The sequence below is a fragment of the Gossypium arboreum genome, chromosome 4, assembly GCF_025698485.1.
Source record: "Gossypium arboreum isolate Shixiya-1 chromosome 4, ASM2569848v2, whole genome shotgun sequence".
NCBI lineage: Eukaryota > Viridiplantae > Streptophyta > Magnoliopsida > Malvales > Malvaceae > Gossypium > Gossypium arboreum.
In genome coordinates, this window is record NC_069073.1 from 14,210,882 (window position 1) to 14,234,930 (window position 24,049).

General features: G+C 34.3%; 1 protein-coding gene across 1 annotated transcript; it reads left to right on the forward strand.

The window, feature by feature from the left end:
- The first annotated feature begins 9,328 nt into the window (after nt 1-9,328).
- On the forward strand, nt 9,329-11,706 carry LOC108458572 (uncharacterized). The gene is made up of 4 exons (XM_053026736.1): nt 9,329-9,629; nt 9,834-10,915; nt 10,999-11,280; nt 11,503-11,706. Exons 1-4 carry the CDS (start codon nt 9,329-9,331, stop codon nt 11,704-11,706), a joined length of 1,869 nt encoding a protein of 622 aa, XP_052882696.1.
- The last annotated feature ends 12,343 nt before the right edge of the window (nt 11,707-24,049 follow it).

The following is a 24,049-nucleotide window of genomic DNA, read 5'->3' on the forward strand; positions in this document are numbered from 1 at the left end:
TTGAAAACAAAAAAAGTTAATTCTTTATTCATGTTAGAGTCAGGGTTGTTTAGCAATGTTTGTTCAGTTACCTGATCAGTTAAAAAATTGGTCAGTTAAAACGCAAGACAGCTTGCACATATTTATATGTTAGTTTTTTTTACAAGGGTCTTAATTGATGTTGTTTTAATAAGCAAATGAGCTTTTTGGACGTTCTCATTCTAGAATTCAAAACTGAAATTAAAGTAGTATTTATGAAGAGTTTGAGTATGTTGAAGAGATTGAGTTCAACTTGGGTTTATGGTGAGAATCTTTCTCAATCTCAAAGACATGTTTTCTAGCTACTTTCAAGGAAGTTTCTTCTATTTAACTTGGGATTTCATTAATAATATTTTCCAGTATATGTGGCCAACAAGAAGTCAATTCAATCTCGATTTATTTGAGCTTATCTTTGTTGCCTGTGAAACCTATAAATAGGTTGTTATTCCGCAATTTGATGGAGCCTTTTGGAGTGCTTTTGGGTGTTTATTTGTTTATCTTTTACTTGGTATTTTTGCACTATTCTGTTAGACTTTTATTACGGAGTTTATATTTGATGTAAGTAAGGTTTTGGGGGTGAGTAATTTGTAATAATTAGGGTCGATGTTGGGGCTGCAATTACTTCTTTGTATAAGGGTAGATTAGGCTAGAACTAATATGTGATCCAGAAGATTGTTGAATAAGAATCATTCACTAAGCGACGCTCCGTAGAGTAGGAATGTTTCCAAACCACATTAGCAAACAACTACGTGCAAAATCTCCCTTTACTTTTTTGTTTTTCATCTCTCTTTCATTGGCTGATCAATACTGTGACTGAACACGACATTGAACAGACTGATTAAACTTGCAACAAACTGACGTGTGTGTTTTCAAGTGGTATCAAAGAAGATTTTAAGAGTTATTTGAAGGTGATCCTATGTTTAGTTTGTTACTGTGGAATCCATGAAGGAAGGTAGTTTGATTGCTTGACTCTTGTTGCTACTTGGTTCAGAAAATTGTGCATATTGGAAGGCTCGTATGAAGGCATTCATCATGTCTAGTAATGAAGTTGCTTGAGAAACTATTGAAGAAAGGTGGGTCCAACCTATTATGGCTATTGTTGATGGCATTAGACATCCCAAAGATAAAAGCAAATACTTTACTAAAGAAATTAAGGCTACTCATGGAAACTCACAAGCTTTAAATGTTATATTTAATAGAGTTAACAAGGTACAATTTAAGATGATCTCCAATTATAAGTCATCAAAAGAAGCATGGATTATTTTGCAAAATCAACATGAAGGAAATATTGTTAGATCTAGTGCCCTAAGTGTAGTATATTCGTTTGTAAACTTGTAATTTTTTTTAGTAGATTGGTTAATAAAATAATTTATGAATTACATTAATATACTTTGTATAATTGTCTTCATGTAGTTTTTGTATGTAAAGAAAAATAGAAGCAAATATTGACCCACTGGTTACCTAATGTTTAAACAATACTAAGTGGTATCACGTGATCGGATCGTAATACGGAAAGACAGCTTATATTAATAGATGAACCTAAACATTTCCTTAGTCTAATTGGAAATAAGCAAACCAATTGAAAGATTAATATGTTGTTTATCAAGTCTAATTGGGGAGATATTTGGTCTTGGGCATCGAAGCAAATGACTAATAAAACATAGAGATATAAATGTAACTGACTAGACTGACAGTACATTGGATTGGACCCAAGAAGAATAGATCCCAAATCTATTTATGGATTTATTCATTTGTGACATTCAAAGTATGACATACCTTAATCCTGATTGGATGACAGACTGTATATGTATAACTCGTATATTTGAATGTAAGAAAAAACCTGAGTTCAACTAGAAAAGGAACCGAAAGCTAGTGCGTCAGGTATATGACTTTTGCAGTATGTAGCATCATTCACAACAGTGGAATTCATAACTCAAGAATGGGTAAATGATATCTTGGAATTACATGGTTGATGAAAAGTAAACATGGCAACGACTCGTTTGTTTCTGTAATTGTTTCTGTAATGAATGACTTGATTACCATTTGATAGTAATTGACTTTTCATGAAAGAAGATGTAATGGTTACCATGAGATAAAATAGGATCATATTGGGAGAATGGATTATCTTAAAGGGATTAAGGATACCCTATGAGGGTAACATACTTATGATAAGGTCATTGGACGAACATTGATTAAGTTACTTTCATAATGGTATGTCGTTGGGGAGACCTTAGTCACGATACTATGGTGGAATGAATTTGTGACTAAATGAGTTTACAATTAATAGGCGAAAAGCTAGAACTTAATTATAAATCATTTTATCCCTAATGATATATGTCTAATCGGTCCCTCCGCTAGCTCGTTAAAACCAGAAATGAATTGCATGTTAAACCAAATGAACAAAAATTGATAGAAATTGTGAAAAAGGAGAAATGGAAAACATTTAGAAATGAATGTGGTTTTTTTCAAAATGGAAACATTTGGAAATGAATGTGGTTTTCTTCAAAATAAAAATGATCTGGAAATGAATTTATGGTTTTCGAATTAAATAAAATTCAAAAAATGGAAATAAATCATTTGGTCATAGTGAACCCGTGAATATAGAAATTGTAATGCCCCAAAATTTAATAATTTGAATGTTAGGTCTTGTTGTAATTATATTTCTGTATCTGTGATTATGTGCTCTACTTACGTGAATGAGGTCAAGTGTACAAGTCGAATCCTTAGAATTTTTCTAATTCATTTTAAGCAACCTCAATCTTAGAATTGTATAATTAAGTTAATTTAGTGTAAACTTGTGTCATGAATGAGTCTTTTGGTTCAGTGGTAAGCATTTGTATCCTGTTTGGTCTTGTGTTCGAATTTCGGAGTATGCAATCAGGAACATTTTTGCTAAGTGTTAGAAATCTGCTGGAAAGTTATGAGAATTTTTAATTTATCATCTCATTCTTTTTTTTTCATTTTTCCTTTCTATCATTCTTTCATTCCCTTTCTTTTTCTTTTTCAATTCTTTTTATTTTTCTTCATTCTGGTTGTTTTTGTAAGTAAATATGTGACTAGTTGAAGTTATACACTGTAAATTGTATCGATCGAATGGCTACTAAGTAAGTTACTATCAATTCGCTCATTTTCACGGTTTTTCCTTTGTTCTTCTCAACTTGCTCTGAATTGGGTGATTGAGTGTGTTGTGAGGATCTTTGATAGACAATTGTTTGTTTTTCTATCATGTAAAAATTTCGAAAGTAGTGAACGGAAACACACCAATTCCAGCGATCGTCATTGAGTTCTCGGTAAGTATTGGTTCCATTGAAGGTTTTGTGTCAAAACTTTGGACATAAGTATTATGGTCGTAATGGGGAAATATTTTCAATTAACTGGCTTAATTGTGTAATTAGATAGTTGTATTAGGCTTTGGAAGTCCCTTACGTTGATTTAGCATCAAAACTACTTCAGGTGCATACCGAAAACCCTTATTTTTGCCAATTTTAAATGTTGAAAAATGTGGTTGCCGATGCCACACGGCCGTGTGGTTGGCTATGTAACTCACTGTTTATTGAATTCGAGCCACATGGGCAAGGGACATGAGTGTGTGTCTAAGCCGTGTGTAGCCGTATTAATGCAGGGTTCACACGGGCAAAGGACATTAGCGTGTGCTCAGGTCATGTGAGGCATATGGGCAAGGAAACAGATGTGTGTCCAGGTCGAGTAACTCACTGTTCACGATTTAAAACCACATGAGTAGATGACATGGGTGTGTATCAGGTCGTATAAGCCACATGGGCATGTGCCAGGTTGTGTGGCATATAAATAGGACCCGAATCTTGTTTCTGAAACCGTAAGTGTTTTCTAAGACAAGCATTGACCTCCACCATGTATTTATGATCTGAATTTGAATGTATGATGACTATTTGATGCTTTAGGACTGAGATATGAATTGTATAAATACATATATAATGTGATAACTGTTATGTTACCGATTTGTATTAACTATTTATCAATTAAGTTTGAATGTCTAAACACATATTGTTGATATCTATAATTTGCATTTGCATGGGTTTGGATATTTGTAAAGGAGGAAGTAATTTGCTCTGAATCAGTGGCTAAGTCATATTATGTGTGTGTGTGTGTGAATTTTGTGCTCTGTCGCAATTCGATCTAGCAGTTAGTTTGCATCTCAATAAACGTGTTAGACAGACACTTTATGGTGTGTAGGGATGGTTGGCCATTAAACACCCTTAACGGTGTGTTAGGATGGATAAAGATGGTGTGTAGCAGATGGGGGTAGGAATAACTGCATATGTATCTAATTTGTTCAGTATCTAAAACTAGAATTGCTTCTGTTATCTATCTGAATCTTGAGATTCGGGAATTATCTTATAAATGTGCTTTAATTGAATTGATGTCTTATATCTACTGAGTTCACCACTCATTTTGTTGTTGATTGGGTTTCAAGTGGCTCTCAAACTTGAACGGGTCAGCGTTGTAGGAGCTTAATCAATCTGTTTATCTTTCCTTCTAACTTTTCTATTAGTACCTTTAGCTTTCTACAATATTATGATGTTTGGGAAGATTAAAGAAATCACTACTTGATGTGATAATTATAATATGTTGAATGGTTTCATTTGACTGCGTTTATAAATGTGGGTTTCCTAATAACAACAATGTAACTCTCTGGACTTTGTCTGGATGTCTAGGCCAGGTTTAGGGTATTGCAAAAATATTAAATATATTTTCTCATAGATTTTTTTACGATAAAGTCATAACGATTTTAACGAAATTAGAATTGGGTTGAGAAGATTATTTAATTAGAAAACTAATTGAGATGTTTATTTTAAGAAATAGAAAAAAAATATAGGATTGGATCGAATTATAAAGTACTGTATTAAAAATCCAATAAGTACTTATAATTGGACCCAATATGAGAGAAGCCCAAAAGTCATTCATGTTAAATGGAGGGATAATAAACTCTAGTATTATTAATTAGTGTTTTCACCCCCTATACTTCTAGTCAGATTAGGAGTTCGTTTTTCTAGTTGAACTAAACCTCTACAATCCAATAAGGGTTTTACTTTTTCTCCCTATAAATCGATAGCACCAGTAGGGCTAAACATAAAACTTTAAGATATTGTTACTCTTCTTGAAAATAGTGAGAGATTATTATCAAGTATTAAATTTATTTTTCAAAATAACAACTCTATCGATTTCTATTGAGAAGAGATTTTCATTTTCGCACTAAAAGCAGAGAAAACTATTTCTAGTTTTGTGTTTGATTCAAATAATGTTATTTACTTTTTTTTATTTTTAAGGATTTATTTATTATAATTTTTTTAAGGATTCTCATTATATGTTATGTACTATAAATGTATAAATGATTTTTTATTGAATTTTTAATATGTATATAAATTTTATAAGTTTGTAATACATAACATATGTAGGGCCCAAATTTTGCCCACCCAAATACTACAGGCCCAATCCAAAATACCAACCCTCAAACCCAATTCAATCAAGCCCAAATTAAAAAACACTACCCAAGCAGAAAACCTTAGTTCTAAATGCTTCACCACTGCAGCCAAGTCGGTTTCAAGCGCCATCGTTGCCCTCCGACTGTGAGCTACTCTCTATGTCAAGACGCCCACGACTTCCCCACGTCGCCATACCTGTGAGGAGATAGCAAAAACAGTAGAGAAGTTGGTTGTATTTTTAGCTATAAAGAGCCCGAATAATGATGGTGGGTGGGGTTTTTTTTTTTCTTTCTTTTTCCTTTTTCTTAAAGAGATAGAACACAAGTTACATACAAAATACAGTGAAAAAAATCAATAGAAAGCACACAAGAGAATACTAGAAAGGTGATTATTTCTTGTAATCTATTTTTGTCTTTATTTTTTTCATTTCTTTCTCCTCTTTTCATTCGGATTTAATACAAATACAAAGTATAAGAGAGGGAGGAGGGGTCTTACCGGAGTCGTGCTCGTGCCGTCGGTGACCATGGACCGTGGGATCTCTGATGGAGGTGGCGTCCGACGAAAATGGGAAGAGAAATGAGAAAGCCTTTGAAAGTTTATAGGTTTTTTTTTTAAAAAGATGCAAAGGTGAAAATGATGTTTAAAACAAAAAAGTGATTTTAATAGCAAAATAAAACAGCACCGTTTGGTGCTGGACCCATGCCTTTTGGCTCAAAATGGGAAATTGGCACAATGAGTCCTTCTCCTTCGCGCTTGCATTCAATTTGATCTTTCCCTATGTTCTTTGTTTTTTTTAAGTTTTTCCCCTGAAACTGGCGCATTTGTTCACTTTAGTCCGCATTGAAATGTTGCGTTTTGAAGCTGGGAATAATTTCGTTTTTGGTCCTTGCATTTGAGCGCATTGCGCTACGATCCTTATTTCATTTTCCATGATTTATTTTATTTATTAATTATCCTTTGATTTTAACTTTTTTCAATTAAGTTTACTTTTTTTATTTTTTATTTTACTATTCATCTTTTTCATACATTATTTTATTATGTACTTGTTTTTAATTAATTATATTTAGGTAAGGTTTTTTTTTTTACTTTGATTTATTATATGACTTATTGGATTTAAAACTTTTTGTATAGTTTTATACCTTAGGGATTTATATGACATTTATTTTTCCACCTTAATATACATATATATCGTTTACCCCAAACACTTTCATTTATTATTAGTGTTTATTATTTTATTTATATTAAGTTTTCTTTATTTCATATATTCCTATATTTAAAGATCTATAGATGTCCAATTCAATACCATTATACATGTATATACATAACTTATATTTTTTTTACTCTAAGTATGCATTATTGATTTCCTATTATTTTATGTAAATATTTCCTTTAATTTTTTTATATTTTCTCTTTATATGCATATATATATATATTATTGATTTTATATTATTTTATGTATGTATATCTTCTTCCAAGGATCCTATTTTAAATGGTATATTATATCTATTTTGAATATTTTCATATGCTAGTATCTTTGTTTTTATATATAAAATTTCCATTTTAATGTATATCATTTATTTAGATTGACAAATACTATGTTATATGTTATTCACTTTTCTTTATATATACATTATGTCTTTTGAAATTTCATTCAAATATTATTATTTCATATATGATTTTTATTTAATTATTTTTGATCTATTTCGAACTTTCATGTATGCTACTTTAAGATTTGTATATATGTTTGGTTGTTTATATATTGATAATTCCAAATTGCATTTCTTCTATGTCACTTATTTATTTGTTAGTTTTAAAACTTGCCACATATTGTCTGTGTTAATTTGCTTTGAACTTCTTTAAATTTGCTTTTAATTCGTTAGCCTTCAAATGTGAATATTGGTTTTTTTTAATATATAGTATGTCGCTTTTACATGTATCCTAATCCTTTGTATTTTCCTCATTATCTATCCATTTCATATTACTGCTTTTTAACCTAAAGTAACCCAAGCGAATATATTTTGAGCTGATTTTATAATTGCTTATTTGGGAAACTTTTTCAAAACAAGGCAATGTTTCATGTTTGGGAAATTCGGGAAACCGTGCCCTAACATGTTGGGTTTCGTTTTTTTCGTTTTGTCAAATAACAGAGTACCCTTTTAAGAGTTTGTTACGTGTTTTGGGAAATTTTGAGGCGATCTCAATTTTTGGAGGCTTAAAATATCATGTCCTAACGTGCTGGATGTGGTATTTTATTTCTTTGAAACGAGTGAATATTGAAATCCAATTTGAGTGATCACACATTTTTAAAGGAATCGTATTTTGGCATTTTTCCTTAAGTTTTCAACGATAGGACATTAAATAATCAATTGGTACCAATTTTGGGCGCTACGAGGGTGCTAACCCTTCCTTGTGCGTAATTGACTCCCGAACCCTTTTTCTCAACTTTTGTAGACTTAAAATTATTATTTTAATAAATCAAATGTTTTATTAAAATGATCAACCTCAAGGTGATCCGATCACACCTAAATAAAAAAAGATTGGTGGCGACTCCAAACTTTCGTTTTAAAAGTCGATTCCCTTTTTTTTCAAAACTCTTTAAAAATGGTTTCAACAGCTTGGCGACTCCGCTAGGGACTAATAAGAAAGTCAAGCCGTAAAATTGATTATTTTCTGTCTTTTTGTCGAAAATTTAAAATTTAGATTTTAACATACGATCCTTTTATTGCATTTCATGGGTTTTATGGTTTTTGGTCATTTTATTTGTGTTTTACATTTTGAGTTTTTTATATCCCTTCGCATCATCTTGCATGACCGTTATGGTCGCACCTTTTTAAGTGGGAGTGAGAAACTACGCCTTCGTGAGGTTTTCACCTCCGCATGGGCTAGTGGACTACTTCCGGGATACATCCGTACCTATGTCTTCGTGAGGTTTTCACCTCCGCATAGCCGTAGGGAAATGTATTCCCCTGAACTGAACTCGATCTGCATGAGCCTATAATGGGTGAGGGTTGAGGAATCTGCTAGTTCAAGTACCATTTTCTTAGAACCGAGCCGCATATAGTGAACTCTAGGAGCCCGCCCTAAGTAGAGCTATGTTGAACTCTAGTGATTACCCAGTTAGGTGTTTAATTATTTTCTATTTGTTTAGATTTTATTTTTTGATACTAACTTGTTGCGTTTTGTTGTGATCATGTTTTGCATGTCATTTCATATTAAAGAGGTGCCGATTTCTATTCGGTTGCTACATTAGAAAGCTTGTTATGGGGAGCAAATTCCTTGATAAAGTAGAGGATAATACGGCTGTCCGTATGTGGTCAGAGAAGATGCAACTTGAGAAATGAGATAGCCTATCTGAGGGGTATACATCGGGGTTGTCGGGCTTTACTCGCATCAACGTGACGCAAAATGAGTTCCAGGCATTGGGGGATATATGGGCTCGTTGGGATGATGAGACCAAACAGTTATTCTATCAAAGTTATGGTGACTTACCCTACCTGCTCGATATTAAGGTGGACAAGTACTTGTTTCGGGCTATGGCTCAGTTATTGATCCACTGTTTGCAGGACAGTTTGGTTGGGGCTGGGACTAAGTGGTACAATCAATTAAGTCGTACCCAAGTCAAATCATGGAAAGACTTAGCGCAGGCCTTCATGAAACAATATGGCCATGTGACCGACATAGCGCCTGATAGGATCACATTACAAAACATGGAGAAGGAGTCGAATGAAATTTTCAAACAATACGCTTAGAGATAGAGGGAGATTGCTACACAAGTCCAACCCCCACTGTTGGAAAAGGAAACAACCATGCTTTTCATTAATACCTTGAAGGCACATTTTATTAATCACATGTTGGGAAGTGCAACTAAGAGTTTTGCGGATATAGTTATGTCTGGTGAAATGATTGAGAATGCAATAAGGTGCGGCAAGAGAGAGGCAGGGGAAAGCACCCGGAGGTTAGCCCCAAAAAAGAAAGAAAATGAAGTCAGCAATGTGAATATGGGTTATGCGAAACCAATCATGGTAAATCAACTGAAAGTGGTAGCCACGGGCCAGCAAGCTTCGCTAAGACAGGAGCCCAATACAAAGCAGAACACGGAGAAGCCCCAGTTTACTCCCATTCCAGTAACGTATCGGGAGCTATATAAAAGTTTGTTTGATACACACGTCGTATCTCCTTTTTATTTAAAACCACTGCAACCCCGATACCCCAAGTGGTATGATGTAAGTGCTCAATGTGAATATCATGCTGGAATCGCGAGACACTTGATAGAAAACTGAACCTCTTTTAAAAGGGTAGTCGAAAGGCTCATCAACATGGGTATTGTAAAATTCGATGATACACCTGGTGTAGGAAATCCATTACCCAGTCATACTGATAAAGGGGTAAACGCAATAGTCAATAATATGGGGAGGAGAATTAAGTTGGTTGTGGCAGAAGTGAGAACCCCGATGAGGGAGGTTTTGAAGAAGATAGTGGAGAAAGGTCTAGTCATGCAAGACTTTGGGAGCAAATCCCGAGAAGCAGGGAACTATTGTGAGTTCCATGGAGAGGAGGACCATGAGATAGAAGAATGTAATAAATTTAGGGCCTTGGTACAGGCTTTAGTGGACAACAAAGAACTGAAGTTCTTTGAGTTTACTGAGAAAGAATATGTATGTTCCTCGGAGGAGGGGTTGATAGAGAAGGTTACTGAGGTCAATCACCCAGTGGTGATCATTTCGCGACCGAAAATTAATGAAGTTGGAGCAAAAATTACACTGAGAGTTGTAATACAGAGACCCGCGGCTTTTCTATATAAGGATAACAAAAGGGTGCCTTGGAATTACAACTGTAATGTGACATATCCAGGGGAGGAGAGTCTGGTCAGCATGCCAAGTACAAAGGCCGAGCTTGGAAAAGGGAAGTCCGTGATGATTGAACAAGGGAAAGAGAGGACAAAACCACTGGTTAATGAACCAGTAACTGAAGATGAAGCTAAAGAATTTTTGAAGTTCCTAAAACATAGTGAGTATAGTGTTGTGGAACAGTTGCACAAGCAGCCGGCATACACATCAGTACTAGCTCTGCTTCAAAACTCGGAGGTTCACCAAAATGCATTGATGAAGGTGTTGAACGAGACCTATGTCACTGAAGATATTTCAGTGAACAAGCTAGACTGCCTTATCAGTAACATAAGCGCCGATAACTTCATCTCCTTCAGTGACAATGAAATACCACCAGGGGGTATGGGATCCACCAAGGCTTTACACATCACCACTCGTTGCAAAGGGTATACACTACCGGGGGTATTAATTGATAATGGGTTAGCACTGAATGTTTTGCCCTTGTCCACATTAAATAGGTTACCAATTGACAGCTCTCATATGAAGACATGCCAGAACATAGTGAGGGCATTTGATGGCACTGAGAGGAAAGTGATGGGAAGGATTGAGGTACCTCTGCTGATCGGACCAAACATATATGAGGTAGATTTTCTTGTAATGGATATTAGCCTTCTTATAATTGCTTGTCGGAGAGGCCTTGGAGTCGCTCGGCAGGGGCAGTACCGTCATCGTTACACCAAAAGTTAAAGCTGGTGAAGGAGGGCCATTTGATAACAATAAATGCTGAGGAGGACATTATTGCATCCGTTACTAGTAGTGCACCGTATATAGAAAATGATGAAAAAGAAATTGAGTGTTCCTTTCAGTCATTGGAATTTGTAAATGCAACTTTCATTATTGAATGGGGCAGGGTCCCAATGCCAAGAATATCTAAGGCTACGAGGATAAGCTTGCAATTAACAGTGGGAAAGAGAGTATTGTCTAGAAGAGGACTTGGAAAGTATCTTCATGGATGAGTTGAGGTGCCAGTTTTGGCTGACAAACAAGATCACTTTGGCTTAGGGTATAGGCCAGATGCAAAGAAGAAAAGAAAGGAGATGGAAAGGAAGCAGAAGAGACAAAGAGCACGACTGAATGGGGCAGAAGTCGAGTGGGAATCAATGACTTTTCCCCATATATCTTATACATTTGTGTAGGGTGGAGTTATTTATCCTGAATTGAAGATGAAAAGAGAGGGAACAGTTGAAGACGCAATGGAAAATTTGAATATCAATGTCATATCTGAAGAGAAAGTGATAAAACATGACTTAGCAAGCATTCGTCCTTATGAGCATGGAAGTATTCTGAACAACTGGACTGCGGAGGAAATTCCAGTAGTTTTTAGTGCTAATACAGAGTAATATTCAAAACACATTTGTTGTTTTAAAAGCTTAAAAGCAATAAAAATCTTTTGTAAAATAGGTTCATTTTCAAAATGTTTATTTCAATATAAATGCACTTTTATGTCTTATTCTGAGCAAATATTCTTTTATCTTAAATAAATTTTCTTTTCTTACATTTCGTTTATAATCATACCAGACAAATAAAGCTATACTTAGGTTCATTTGTTTGTTGGATATTCTTTCGTGCCTACAATAGGTCTCTAGATATCAATGGCATGAGTGATTGTTACAAACCCGGAGTTCCTTTTTGAGCGAGGCGTGTGTCGGAGGATCTCGAGGATTTTGAAGATGATGAAAACTGTAGCTTACCTTCAGATTTGTTAAGGATGGTAGAACAGGAAGAGAAACAGATTCTACCCTATAAAGAGACAATCGAGAGTGTGACCTTGGAAGAGAGGAAAGAGGTGAACATTAGAACTTGCATAACTGAGGAAACAAGACGGGACCTCATTGATTTACTGCAAGAGTTCAAGGATATCTTCGTGTGGTCAAATCAAGACATGCCTGGCCTAAGCGCTGATATTGCGGTGCATCGCGTCCCCATAAAAGAAGAGTGCAAGCCTGTTCAACAGAAGCTTCGAAGGATGAGACCCGATGTTGTAGTAAAAATAAGAGAAGAGGTCAGAAAGCAATTTGATGCCGGGTTCTTACAAGTTGTTAATTATTCAAAATGGGTAGCTAACGTCGTCCCTGTCCCTAAGAAAGATGGAAGGATGAGAATGTGTGTAGATTACAGGGACTTAAACAAGGCCAGCCCAAAGGACAACTTCACCTTGCCTCACGTCGACACTCTGGTGGACAACACAGTAGGTTACTCACTGTTCTTCTTCATGGATGGTTTCTCTAGGTACAATCAGATAAAGATGCATCCTGAAGACATGGAAAAGACCATATTCATAACCTTATGGGGGACTTTTTGCTATAAGGTGATGCCATTCGGGTTGAAGAATGCCAGAGCAACGTATTAAAGAGCCATGGTAACCTTGTTTCACGACATGATGCATAAGGAAATTGAGGTTTACGTCGATGACATGATCGTAAAATCCCGAACAGAAAAGGAGTACATACAGGTTTTGAGGAAATTGTTCCTGAGATTGAGGAAGTTTCAGCTAAAGCTCAATCCAACAAAATGTACTTTTAGAGCTAGGTTAGGGAAGCTGCTTGGTTTCATAATCAGCGAAAAGGGAATCGAGGTCGACCCCGACAAAGTCAAGGCTATACAAAAATTACCTCCACCGCGCACTCAGAAGGAAGTTCGAGGTTTCTTGAGAAGACTAAATTATATCGCCCGATTCATTTCACAGCTGATTGAGAAATGTGACCCTATATTTCGCCTTATCAAGAAACACAACCCAGGTGAGTGGGATGATGAGTGCCAAAAAACCTTTGACAATGTTAAACAATATTTGTCTAATTCCCCGGTGCTAATGCCACCTAGCCCTGGTAGGCCATTGATATTGTATTTGACAGTATTTGACAATTCAATGGGATGTGTGCTCGGTCAACATGATGAGACAGGAAAGAAGGAAAAGGTGATATATTACCTCAGTAAGAAATTCACTGAGTGCGAAATGAGATACTCGCCAATTGAAAAACTATGTTGTGCTTTGGTTTGGACTACTCGGAGATTGAGGCAGTACCTGTTGTATCATACGACTTGGTTAATTTCAAAATTGGACCCTTTAAAGTACATGGTGGAGTCAGCTGCTTTGAGTGGAATGATGGCCCGATGGAAATTCTGCTTTCCGAATTCGACATAGTTTATGTGAGTCAAAAGGCTGTGAAAGGGAGTGCAATAGCAGATTTTCTAGCCAGCAGAGCTTTGGAAGATTATGAGCCTTTGAACTTTGATTTCCCAAATAAAGATCTAATGTATGTGGCAATTACCGAAGAGGACACCTCAGAAGATCATATGTGGAAATTGAATTTTGACGGAGCATCAAATGCCATTGGTAATGGAATTGGGGTAGTCTTGATATCCTCAGCTGGAGATCATTATCCGTTCACTTGCAAATTGGATTTTGATTGCACAAATAATATGACAGAGTATGAAGCATGTATCATGAGAATCTGTACAGCCATCGAACGTAAAATTAGGGTTTTAGAGGTATATGGGGATTCTGCACTGGTGATCTATCAACTCAAAGGTGAGTGGGAGACAAGAGACCTAAAGTTGATCAACTATCGAGAGCTAGTTTGGGATCTAATTAAGGTGTTTGATGATATCACTTTCTTTTATCTCCGGCGAGACGAAAATCAGATGGCAGATGCCTTGGCTACGTTAGCTTCTATGATCAGAGTAAATGGACGAGAGAATATGAAACCGATCCAGATGAGTATATATGAGGCTCCAGCTCATTGTTACAATATAGACGACGAAGAGGAAAGAGATGATTATCCATGGTATCATGATATTTTACGACATGTGAAGAATCGTGGATATCCTGCCCAGGCAACAAAAAATGATAAAAGAATGTTGAGAAGGCTAGCCAGTGACCATGTCTTGGATGGAGAAATCTTGTATAAAAGGAGGAAAGATCAGGTACTGTTAAGATGTGTTGATGCTGCTGAAGCTAAGAAAATCCTGGAAAAGGTCCATGAGGGTGTCTGCGGGACGCATGCCAATAGGTTCACAATGGCCATGCAGATTATGAGATTCGGGTACTATTGGTCCACAATGGAAGGAGATTGCATCAGCTATGCCAAGAAATGTCATAAGTGCCAAATTTATGGTGACAAGATCCACGTGCCTCCTTCACCCATTCATGTCATGATTTCTTCGTGCCCTTTTTCAATGTAGGGCATGGACGTTATAGGGCCGATTTCACCAAAGGATTCTAATGGGTATCGATTCATCTTTGTGGTCATCGATTACTTCACCAAGTAGGTAGAGGCTGCTTCATATGCCAATGTCACAAAGTTGGCAGTCGGCAAGTTCTTAAAGAAGGAGATCATATGTCGATATAGCATGCCAGAAAGGATCATATCTGACAACGTGTTAAATTTGAATAACAGTGTGATAGTAGAGGTCTGCAAGCAATTCAAGATTAAGCACCACAACTCGTCACCTTATCGCCCAAAAATGAATGGTGCAGTTGAGGCAGCTAATAAGAATATCAAAAAGATCGTGGGGAAAATGACTGAGACCTATAAGGATTGGCATGAAAAGTTACCATTTGCTCTTTATGCCTTTCGAACATCTGTCAGAACTTCTAGCGGGGCAACACCTTACTCATTGGTTTATGGGATGGAGGCAGTTTTGCCCATTGAAGTCAAAATTCCTTCTCTCCAGGTTTTATCAGAGTTGAAGCTGGACGAAGCAGAATGGATTCAGTCCCGGTATGATCAGCTGAACTTGATTGAAGAAAAGAGACTTAAGGCTATTCGTCATGGTTAAATGTACCAGAGGCGAATGATGCGAGCTTATAACAAATAGAAGGGGAACTTGGTATTGAAGTTAATTCTTCCTATGCAAAAAGATTTCAGAGGGAAATGGATGCAAAACTGGAAAGGACCTTATGTGGTAAAAAAGCTTTTTTTGGAGGAGCATTGATATTAACTGAGATGGATGGTAGGAGCCTGCCTAACCCAGTAAATTCAGATTCAATCAAGAAGTACTTCGCTTAAGAGGTGAAAACTCGCAAATGGCGCTTAAAAAAAAAAGAAAAAAAAGGGAGAGGCTGAGGTGAAAACCCACAAAGGGTGCCTTGAGACCAAAGGGGTTTTGAATTGAAAACCCGAAAAGGGCAATTCAAATTTTGACCAAGGATGGGGCAGGAGGTAGTCTTGCTATGCTGGAATTAATGAAGAAGAAGTACGCATGTCTTGGGGTATCGACAGAATACACTAGATCTCCTAGGCACATGATAGGCTCAAAATGGTTCTCGTGGAGTTCATATGGATGAGCTTAGGCTGTGATATCTGAGGCGCTCATTTTTGTTCCTCTTTAACTATTTTTGTACTTTGGCAATATTTGCTTCCTGTAATTAATCCATTTGTCTTGAATCTTATTCCTAATAAACTTTAATTTTGACCATCTTTATCTTTATGTTCACGTGCTTGTATTGAAATAATGATTAATGGACTAATAACACTTTTGCAAAAGAGGTTTTGCATATTACTCTGAAAGTTTCTAAATGGTATAAGAACCTGAAACAGGACTTTCGTTTAGAACTTACCCAGCTTAGGAGTGGAATATTTGTGTTCAAATTGGGATTATCTCTTCAGTGAAAGATATTGATTGAATAAGAAAACAGGATGTTGTGACAACCAAAGCATAAGAGAGGATCATTATGTTCTTCATTAATGAAATATCAGGCGTACATATCTGGTCATAGGGCCCGAGGAGTGGTGTAATAGACCGAATTGATGGAAGAGGAAGTTTTGAAGATGGTACAAATCTTAGGTTCTAGAAATACAGTGAAATAGACCCTGAAGTTGCAATGGGGCAAACCAGTTAAGCAAAATGGGTTGTTTCTATGGGTTTCGCTAGTCGAGCAGGAAGGCAGCATAATACGATGTGATAAAACTTTGATGAATAACGAGTGATGATACTTAAAGCTTTAAAAAAAAGAAATCATTTTCATTTCTACATTCATATCATTCATAACACATTAGGTTAGGTGCATCTGATTCATTTCAGTCATAGCATTCTAGTCATTTGGCATAAACATAGATATGAAATCGAGTCCGCAGGGCCCCAGAGGACAATGTAGCGACATCGATGAAAGTTACAGATCTTATCTCCATGTATTGGCTATGGAGTAGATCGAAAATGTCAAGTATTATCTCCATATATCGGCTATGGAGCAGATTTTAGCCACCAGCCTTATCTCTCTGAGATAGCAAGAGAGCAGGTTGAAGATACCGGTCTTATCTTCCTAAAGTTGTAGGAAGCAGACTGAAAATTACAGATCTTATCTCTATGTATCAGCTATGGAGCAAATAAAAAATGGCGAGTCTTATCTCCATGTATCGGCTATGGAGCAGATTTTAGCCACAAGTCTTATCTTCTTGAAGTTACAGGAAGCAGACTGTAAATTACAGATCTTATCTCCATGCATCGGCTATGGAGCAGATCAAAAATGGCGAGTCTTATCTCCATGTATCGGCTATGGAGTAGATTTTAGCCACAAGTATTATCTTCTTGAAGTTGCAGGAAGCTGACTGAAAATTACAGATCTTATCTCCATGTATCGGCTATGGAGCAGATCAGAAATTGCGAGTCTTATCTCCATGTATCGGCTATGGAACAGGTTTTAGCCACCGGCCTTATCTCTCTGAGATGGCAAGAGAGCAGGTTGAAGATACGAGCCTTAACCCCTTAAGCAGTAGGGTAATAGGTTAAAAATTACAGATCTTATCTCCATATATCGGCTATGAAGCAGATCAAAAATGGCGAGTCCTATCTCTATGTATCGACTATGGAGCAGATTTTAGCCACCGGCTTTATCTCTCTGAGGTAGCAAGAGAGCAAGTTGAAGATACGAGCCTTAACCCCCTAAGCTGTAGGGTAACAGGCTAAAAATTGCAGATCTTATCTCCTAAGCAGTAGTGGAGCAGATGGAAAGGAGTTCCTATACCCCTGAAGATGCAATGGGTTAAAGTGAGGTTACCTGAAGAAATGAAGCATCACGAAGTCAAACCTTGGCAAGATCGGGCAAAATTGACCTATTTAAAGTCTTTGCTCTATTCTCGTTACACGACAACGAGCAAAGAGGGGTAGCTGTAGGGCCCAAATTTTGCCCAGCCCAAATACTACACAGGCCCAATCCCAAATACCAACCCTCAAACCCAATTCAATCAAGCCCAAATTAAAAAACACTACCCAAGCAGAAAACCTTAGTCCTAAATGCTTCAGCCACTGCAGCCAAGTCAGTTTCCAAGCGCCATACATTGCCCTTCCGACTTGTGCGCTACTCTTTACGTCGGCACGCCCACGACTACCCCACGTCGCCATACCTATGAGGAGATAGCAAAAACAGTAGAGAAGTTGGTTGTATTTTTAGCTATAAAGAGCCCGAATAATGATGGTGGGTGGGGGTTTTTTTTTTCCTTTCTTTTTCCTTTTTCTCAAAGAGATAGAACACAAGTTGTATACAAAATACATTGAAAAAAAAATCAATAGAAAGCACACAAAAGAATACTGGAAAGGTGATTATTTCTTGTAATCTATTTTTGTCTTTATTTTTTTCATTTCTTTCTCCTCTTTTCATTCGGATTTAATACAAATACGAAGTATAAGAGAGGGATGAGGGGTCTTATCGGAGTCGTGCTTGTGCCGTCGGCGACCATGGCACGTGGGATCTTTGATGGAGGCAGCGTCCGACAAAAATGGTAAGAGAAATGAGAGAGCCTTTGAAAGTTTTTAGGTTTTTTTTTTTTAAAGATGCAAAGGTGAAAATGATGTTTAAAACAAAAAAGTGATTTTAATAGCAAAATAAAACAACACCGTTTGGTGCTAGACCCATGCCTTTTGGCTCAAAATGGGGAATTGGCGCAATCAGTCCCTCTCCTTCGCACTTGCATTCAATTTGATCTTTCCCTATGTTCTTTGTTTTTTTTTAATTTTTCCCCTGAAATTGGCGTATCTGTTCACTTTAGTCCACGTTGAAATGTTGCGTTTTGAAGCTGGGAATAATTTTGTTTTTGGTCCCTGTGCATTTGAGCGCATTGCGCTACGATCCTTCTTTCATTTTCCATGGTTTATTTTATTTATTAATTATCCTTTGATTTTAACTTTTTTTCAATTAAGTTTACTTTTTTTATTTTTTATTTTACTATTCATCTTTTTCATATATTATTTTATTATGTACTGTTTTTAATTAATTATATTTAGGTAAGTTTTTTTACTTTGATTTATTATATGACTTATTGGATTTAAAATTCTTTTATATAGTTTTATACCTTAGGGATTTATATGACATTTATTTTTCTACCTTAATATACATATATATACGTTTATCCCAAACACTTTCATATATTATTAGTGTTTATTATTTTATTTATATTAAGTTTTCTTTATTTCATATATTCCTATATTTAAAGATCTATAGATGTCCAATTCAATACCATTATACATGTATATACATAATTTATATTTTTTTACTCTAAGTATGCATTATTGATTTCCTATTATTTTATGTAAATATTTCCTTTAATTTTTTATATTTTCTCTTTATATGCATATATATATATATATATATATATATATATATTATTGATTTTATATTATTTTATGTATGTATATCTTCTTCCAAGGATCCTATTTTAAATGGTATATTATATCTATTTTGAATATTTTCATATGCTAGTATCTTTGTTTTTATATATAAAATTTCCATTTTAATGTATATCATTTATTTAGATTGACAAATACTATGTTATATGTTATTCACTTTTCTTTATATATACATTATGTCCTTTGAAATTTCATTCAAATATTATTATTTCATATATGATTTTTATTTAATTATTTTTATCTATTTGAACTTTCATGTATGCTACTTTAAGATTTGTATATATGTTTGGTTGTTTGCATATTGATAATTCCAAATTGCTTTTCTTCTATGTCACTTATTTGTTTGTTAGTTTTAAAACTTGCCACATATTGTCTGTGTTAATTTGCTTGGAACTTCTTTAAATTTGCTTTTAATTCGTTAGCCTTCAAATGTGAATATTGGTTTTTTTTAATATATGGTATGTCGCTTTTACATGTATCCTAATCCTTTGTATTTTTCTCATTATCTATCCATGTCATATTACTGCTTTTTAACCTAAAGTAACCCAAGCGAATATATTTTGAGCTGATTTTATAATTGCTTATTTGGGAAACTTTTTCAAAACAAGGCAATGTTTTGTGTTTGGAAAATTCGGGAAATCGTGCGCTAATGTGTTGGATTTCGTTTTTTCCGTTTTGTCAAATAATGGAGTATCCTTTTAAGAGTTCGTTGCGTGTTTTGGGAAATTTTGAGGCGATCTCAATTTTTTGAGGCTTAAAATATCATGTCCTAACATGCTGGATGTGGTATTTTATTTCTTTGAAACGAGTGAATCTTGAAATCTAATTTGAGTGATCACACATTTTCAAAGGAATCGTATTTTGACAATTTTTCCTTAAGTTTTCAATGATAGGACATTAAATAATCAATTGGTACCAATTTTGAGCGCTACGAGGGTGCTAACCCTTCCTTGTCGTGAATCGACTCCGAACCCTTTTCTCAACTTTTGTAGACTTAAAATTATTATTTTAATAAATCAAATGTTTTATTAAAATGATCAAACTCAAGGTGATCCGATCACACCTAAATCAAAAAAGATTGGTGGCGACTCCAAACTTTCGTTTTAAAAGTCGATTCCCGTTTTTTTCAAAACTCTTTAAAAATGGTTTCGACAACATATAAATAAAAAATTATCATATATTTAAAATTATATTATTTAATAAATTTTAATTTTAAATAACTTGTTATTAATTAAAAATTATGAAAAAAATTAGAAATTCAACAAAGAGGGTTTATTCTATGTAAAAGGAAGTCCAAAATATCTTCTTTACACTGACGCATGGCACACACTCATGTTTTTTACCATTTTATAAAAATGGTTAATTTTCAATTTTGGTATTTTTAATATGCTTAAAATTAAAATATAATCTTTATACTTTAATTTTAACATAATTTGGTCTCTATATTTTCATGATGTTATTAATTAGTTCAAATAGTTATACAGTTAACTTTTCAATTCAAATATTATGTGGTTATATATAATTCAAAAGTAGATTGTTTTAAAATCCCAAAAGTAAGATTAAATTTTTGAAAATAAAAGGAGGATTAATATGTACATAATATAGAGATTTAGAGTTATGGTTATTTGAATCGGATTGGTTAGCCGAACCGAGAATCAATCAGGATATCAATCTGAAAATAGATATCAAACTAGTTGATCTACGAATTGGTATGAATTGATTGAACTGGACTAAAAACCGATTGAACTAATTTTTTATTTTTTCAATTTTTTATTTTTATGATTTTTCTAATAGTTTATTTAATTCAATTGTACAAATTAATAACCTGACCAATTTAACCATCATTCCTATTCTAAATTTTTACTCTATAATTTAATATAAATAAATAATCACCCCAATTCAAAACATTATAAACCATATTTTTTTTTAGCTATGATTCAAAGGCCGGTATTGACTTTGAAAATGATTTTGAAAATCAGGCGAATTCCCTCAAAATCATGCTATTGACTAGCGTGATGAGCGGCGTGAATGAATAACTTGCGTCATTGTGCGTATTGACTCCAAAATTGCTAATTTCTTGTCCTCCTAATTGATTTTTCTTTTGTGCTTCTTAAAATTATTATCTATCTATATTCCCTGATGCTGTTACTTGTCAATTCTTCTCTGCTCGCCATCTGTTTTGTTGGTTGGTTATATATCTAGATTTGTTCATGGGTTGGACTATTCGATCCGGTTCAAAGATTCGTTAAAAAAGTGGGAGGGTCTAGATAAAAGTATAAGCACGAAAAATGAGTTTGGGCAAAAAAATAAGACTTGTTTAGAAAACAGGTCGGGCCTAGAGTAATTTTTTTTTTACCCGAGCCTAGCCTGAATATGCAAAAAAAATTATTTTATTGTTATTATTTGGATATTGTATAACTCTTTTTTATTGTTAATTTTGTTATTATTTTAGAGGCATTTATTTGTTAAGTTGCACCTATATTTTTTTTAATTTTTTTTAATTTATTGGGAAACATTTATTTTAATGTCTTTAATATTTTTATGTATTATATATATTTTTAAAAATTATATAAAAATATAAAAAATTTAATACGGGTTGGCAAGGCTTGGATTTTAACATTTTTATCCTGGCCAGGCTCGGGCAAAATTTTAGGCCCATTTTTTGGGCCGAGCCTAGCAAACGAGTCAAAATTTTAATTGGGCCCGACTAAACCTAACCCGGCCCATAAACACCTCAAGATATATCTTACCAAGTCAACATGTCTCTCATTTTTAGATTTTTTTTTTGAACTATGAGTATCCAAGTCGATAGTAATAATTAATCTCTTCGTTAGGAGTATTTCGAAAAAGGTAACCAGTTGACTAAAAAATATGCTCTATATATTTTCATAAGTGAGAATCAAATTCCAACCACATGATTAAAGAATGAGATAAATAATCACCACAAAATCCTGTTTCATATTTATTAATAAATTGCTTGTTATCACTGTAAAAAGTGAACAAAATGAAACAATAATTATTCATTGTTTTCTCTAAGCAAAAAATACACATATAAATGAAATTATGAAAAAAATAAAGAGAAAAGAAATTGAAAACTGGTTATGGTAGGCTATGCTCCTAACAGTATTTAGATAAATAGTTGAGTTTAATTGTTTAAAAGATGGATATAATATTAGATTTGTTTTCATTTATTTCGATCCATTTAACCTCATTGCACCACTGGCTTTCAACTATTTTAAGGGATCCTTGATTTTGGCTTGGCATGAAATAGATAAACATCAAATTTTTAATCATGCAATTCCGAATTTTTCTACTTTTAATTTGTAGAATTTTGTGTTAATCCACATAATTCAACAAGAACTTCTACTCACTCACTCCTATATTCTAATTAAGATCATTCTTCATCTAACAATTTCCTCTTAAAAGCTTAGATGTAAACTAAGTTACTTACTTCAATTTACTTATTTAAACAGTTCTTGTATGAACAAATAAAGTGTTTTTTCAATACTCATGTCTAACCTAAATGTAATAGCTTGATTTTCAGTGGTATCGGAAAATGCGGTTTTAGAACTCTAGTTCTGCAAAAGAATAATTACGGAGTTAGTATAAAAGAATATTAGAGTTTGGTCCTTCGATTTTGTTTTTTAATTGCTTAATTTAGATATAGGGACTACATTGTAAAAGTCTTATTTCTACAAATTCTTAAATGAAAAAAGGTTCAAAATGGTAATTAAACTATTTTACTTCATCAAATAGTGGAGAAAGATGTTAATTTCCACTAACTTTGGTTAATTGTGATTAAAGTTTAATTAAGTTAGTTAGGTGATTAAAGAATAAATTAAGGTATAAAAGGCTTGTCAGTGGAAAATACTCATCTTTTTCTTTCTTCTTCCACCAAACTAACTTAAAGAAAACCTAAGGAAGCCATTTTTGAAGCTCCAACACTTTCGATCCTCAATTGTATGTTAATTTCAAGTCATTTTCTTGTATTTTTTTTAAATGTTTTTGAGGTCATGAGAGCTTGATTTAGCTAGCCCATATACCAATTTGAAAAAAAATTAAGGTTTTTGAAAGTTTTCATTGATGATTTCTTGAAGAAATTAGTATTAAATTGATAGATTTTAAGCTTAATTCTGAAAAAGGACTAGATTGTAATGTTTAATTATAAGTTCTGTACAAAAGGACTAGAGTGAATAAAAGGTAAAATTCATGTGAAATTCTGGTAACAATAGATAGTAGAGGGTCCCTAAGGGAAATAATTAAAATCAATTTTAGAACCGAAGCTCAAAATGGAAAGTTATGACTATTTCGATTTTAGGGACTAAATTGAATAAAATGTAAAACTTTAGGGGTGCTAAAAAATAAAGGTTCATAGGTTCATTAATATCATGTTATAGTGTACAAATGTTTGATATTTATGGAATGAATGATATAATTGAGTAGATCAAGATTTGGATCAAACCAGAGATAATTGGGGAAAAGCCAAAATTATCGATTAGTCCCTAGAGGTTCAACTTGTTTGCTATTTTTTAACACTCTATACCAGACCCAATCACGGAGTTTGAGATATAGTGTACCACATTCGTTGCTAGAGCAACTAAGATCATATTTAATATAATTAAATACCATTAAGCATGCAATTGCGAACACTATAAGAATTTTAAGCAACAATACAATAAATAATCATTCTCGGGTCTTATACGAGCTTACGAAATAATTAAACTTAACTTGAGATCGAAGTAGGACTGAATTGTAAAAAATTCAAAATATAGAGTTGACGCCGTGAGGTCGCCAAATAGTTTGTTAGGTCACTCAACGTCGCGACATCAGTTACTATTTTGGCCTCGCCGAGACGATGGAGTTCCTTATCTCATCGTGACATTATAAGTCATTTATCGTCGTGACATGATACGTTTAACATTGCAACGTCACATACTGTTTCCGCAAAATTTCCTTTGGTTAAAACCAACAACTTTTCAAATCAATTCTAAACATGCATATTATGCTCAACCAACACAATTGCCATTGCTAACATCAATTTAAAACACACCAAAACCTCAA

Excerpts from the sequence above, each read along its gene's own strand:
- LOC108458572 (XM_053026736.1), top strand. The coding sequence starts at position 9,329 with ATGTTGGGAAGTGCAACTAAGAGTTTTGCGGATATAGTTATGTCTGGT. Across the intron at positions 9,630-9,833 it reads GTATCGGGAGCTATATAAAA|GAAATCCATTACCCAGTCAT; the intron begins GTTTGTTTGATA and ends CACCTGGTGTAG. Across the intron at positions 11,281-11,502 it reads AATTAACAGTGGGAAAGAGA|GGTGGAGTTATTTATCCTGA; the intron begins GTATTGTCTAGA and ends ACATTTGTGTAG.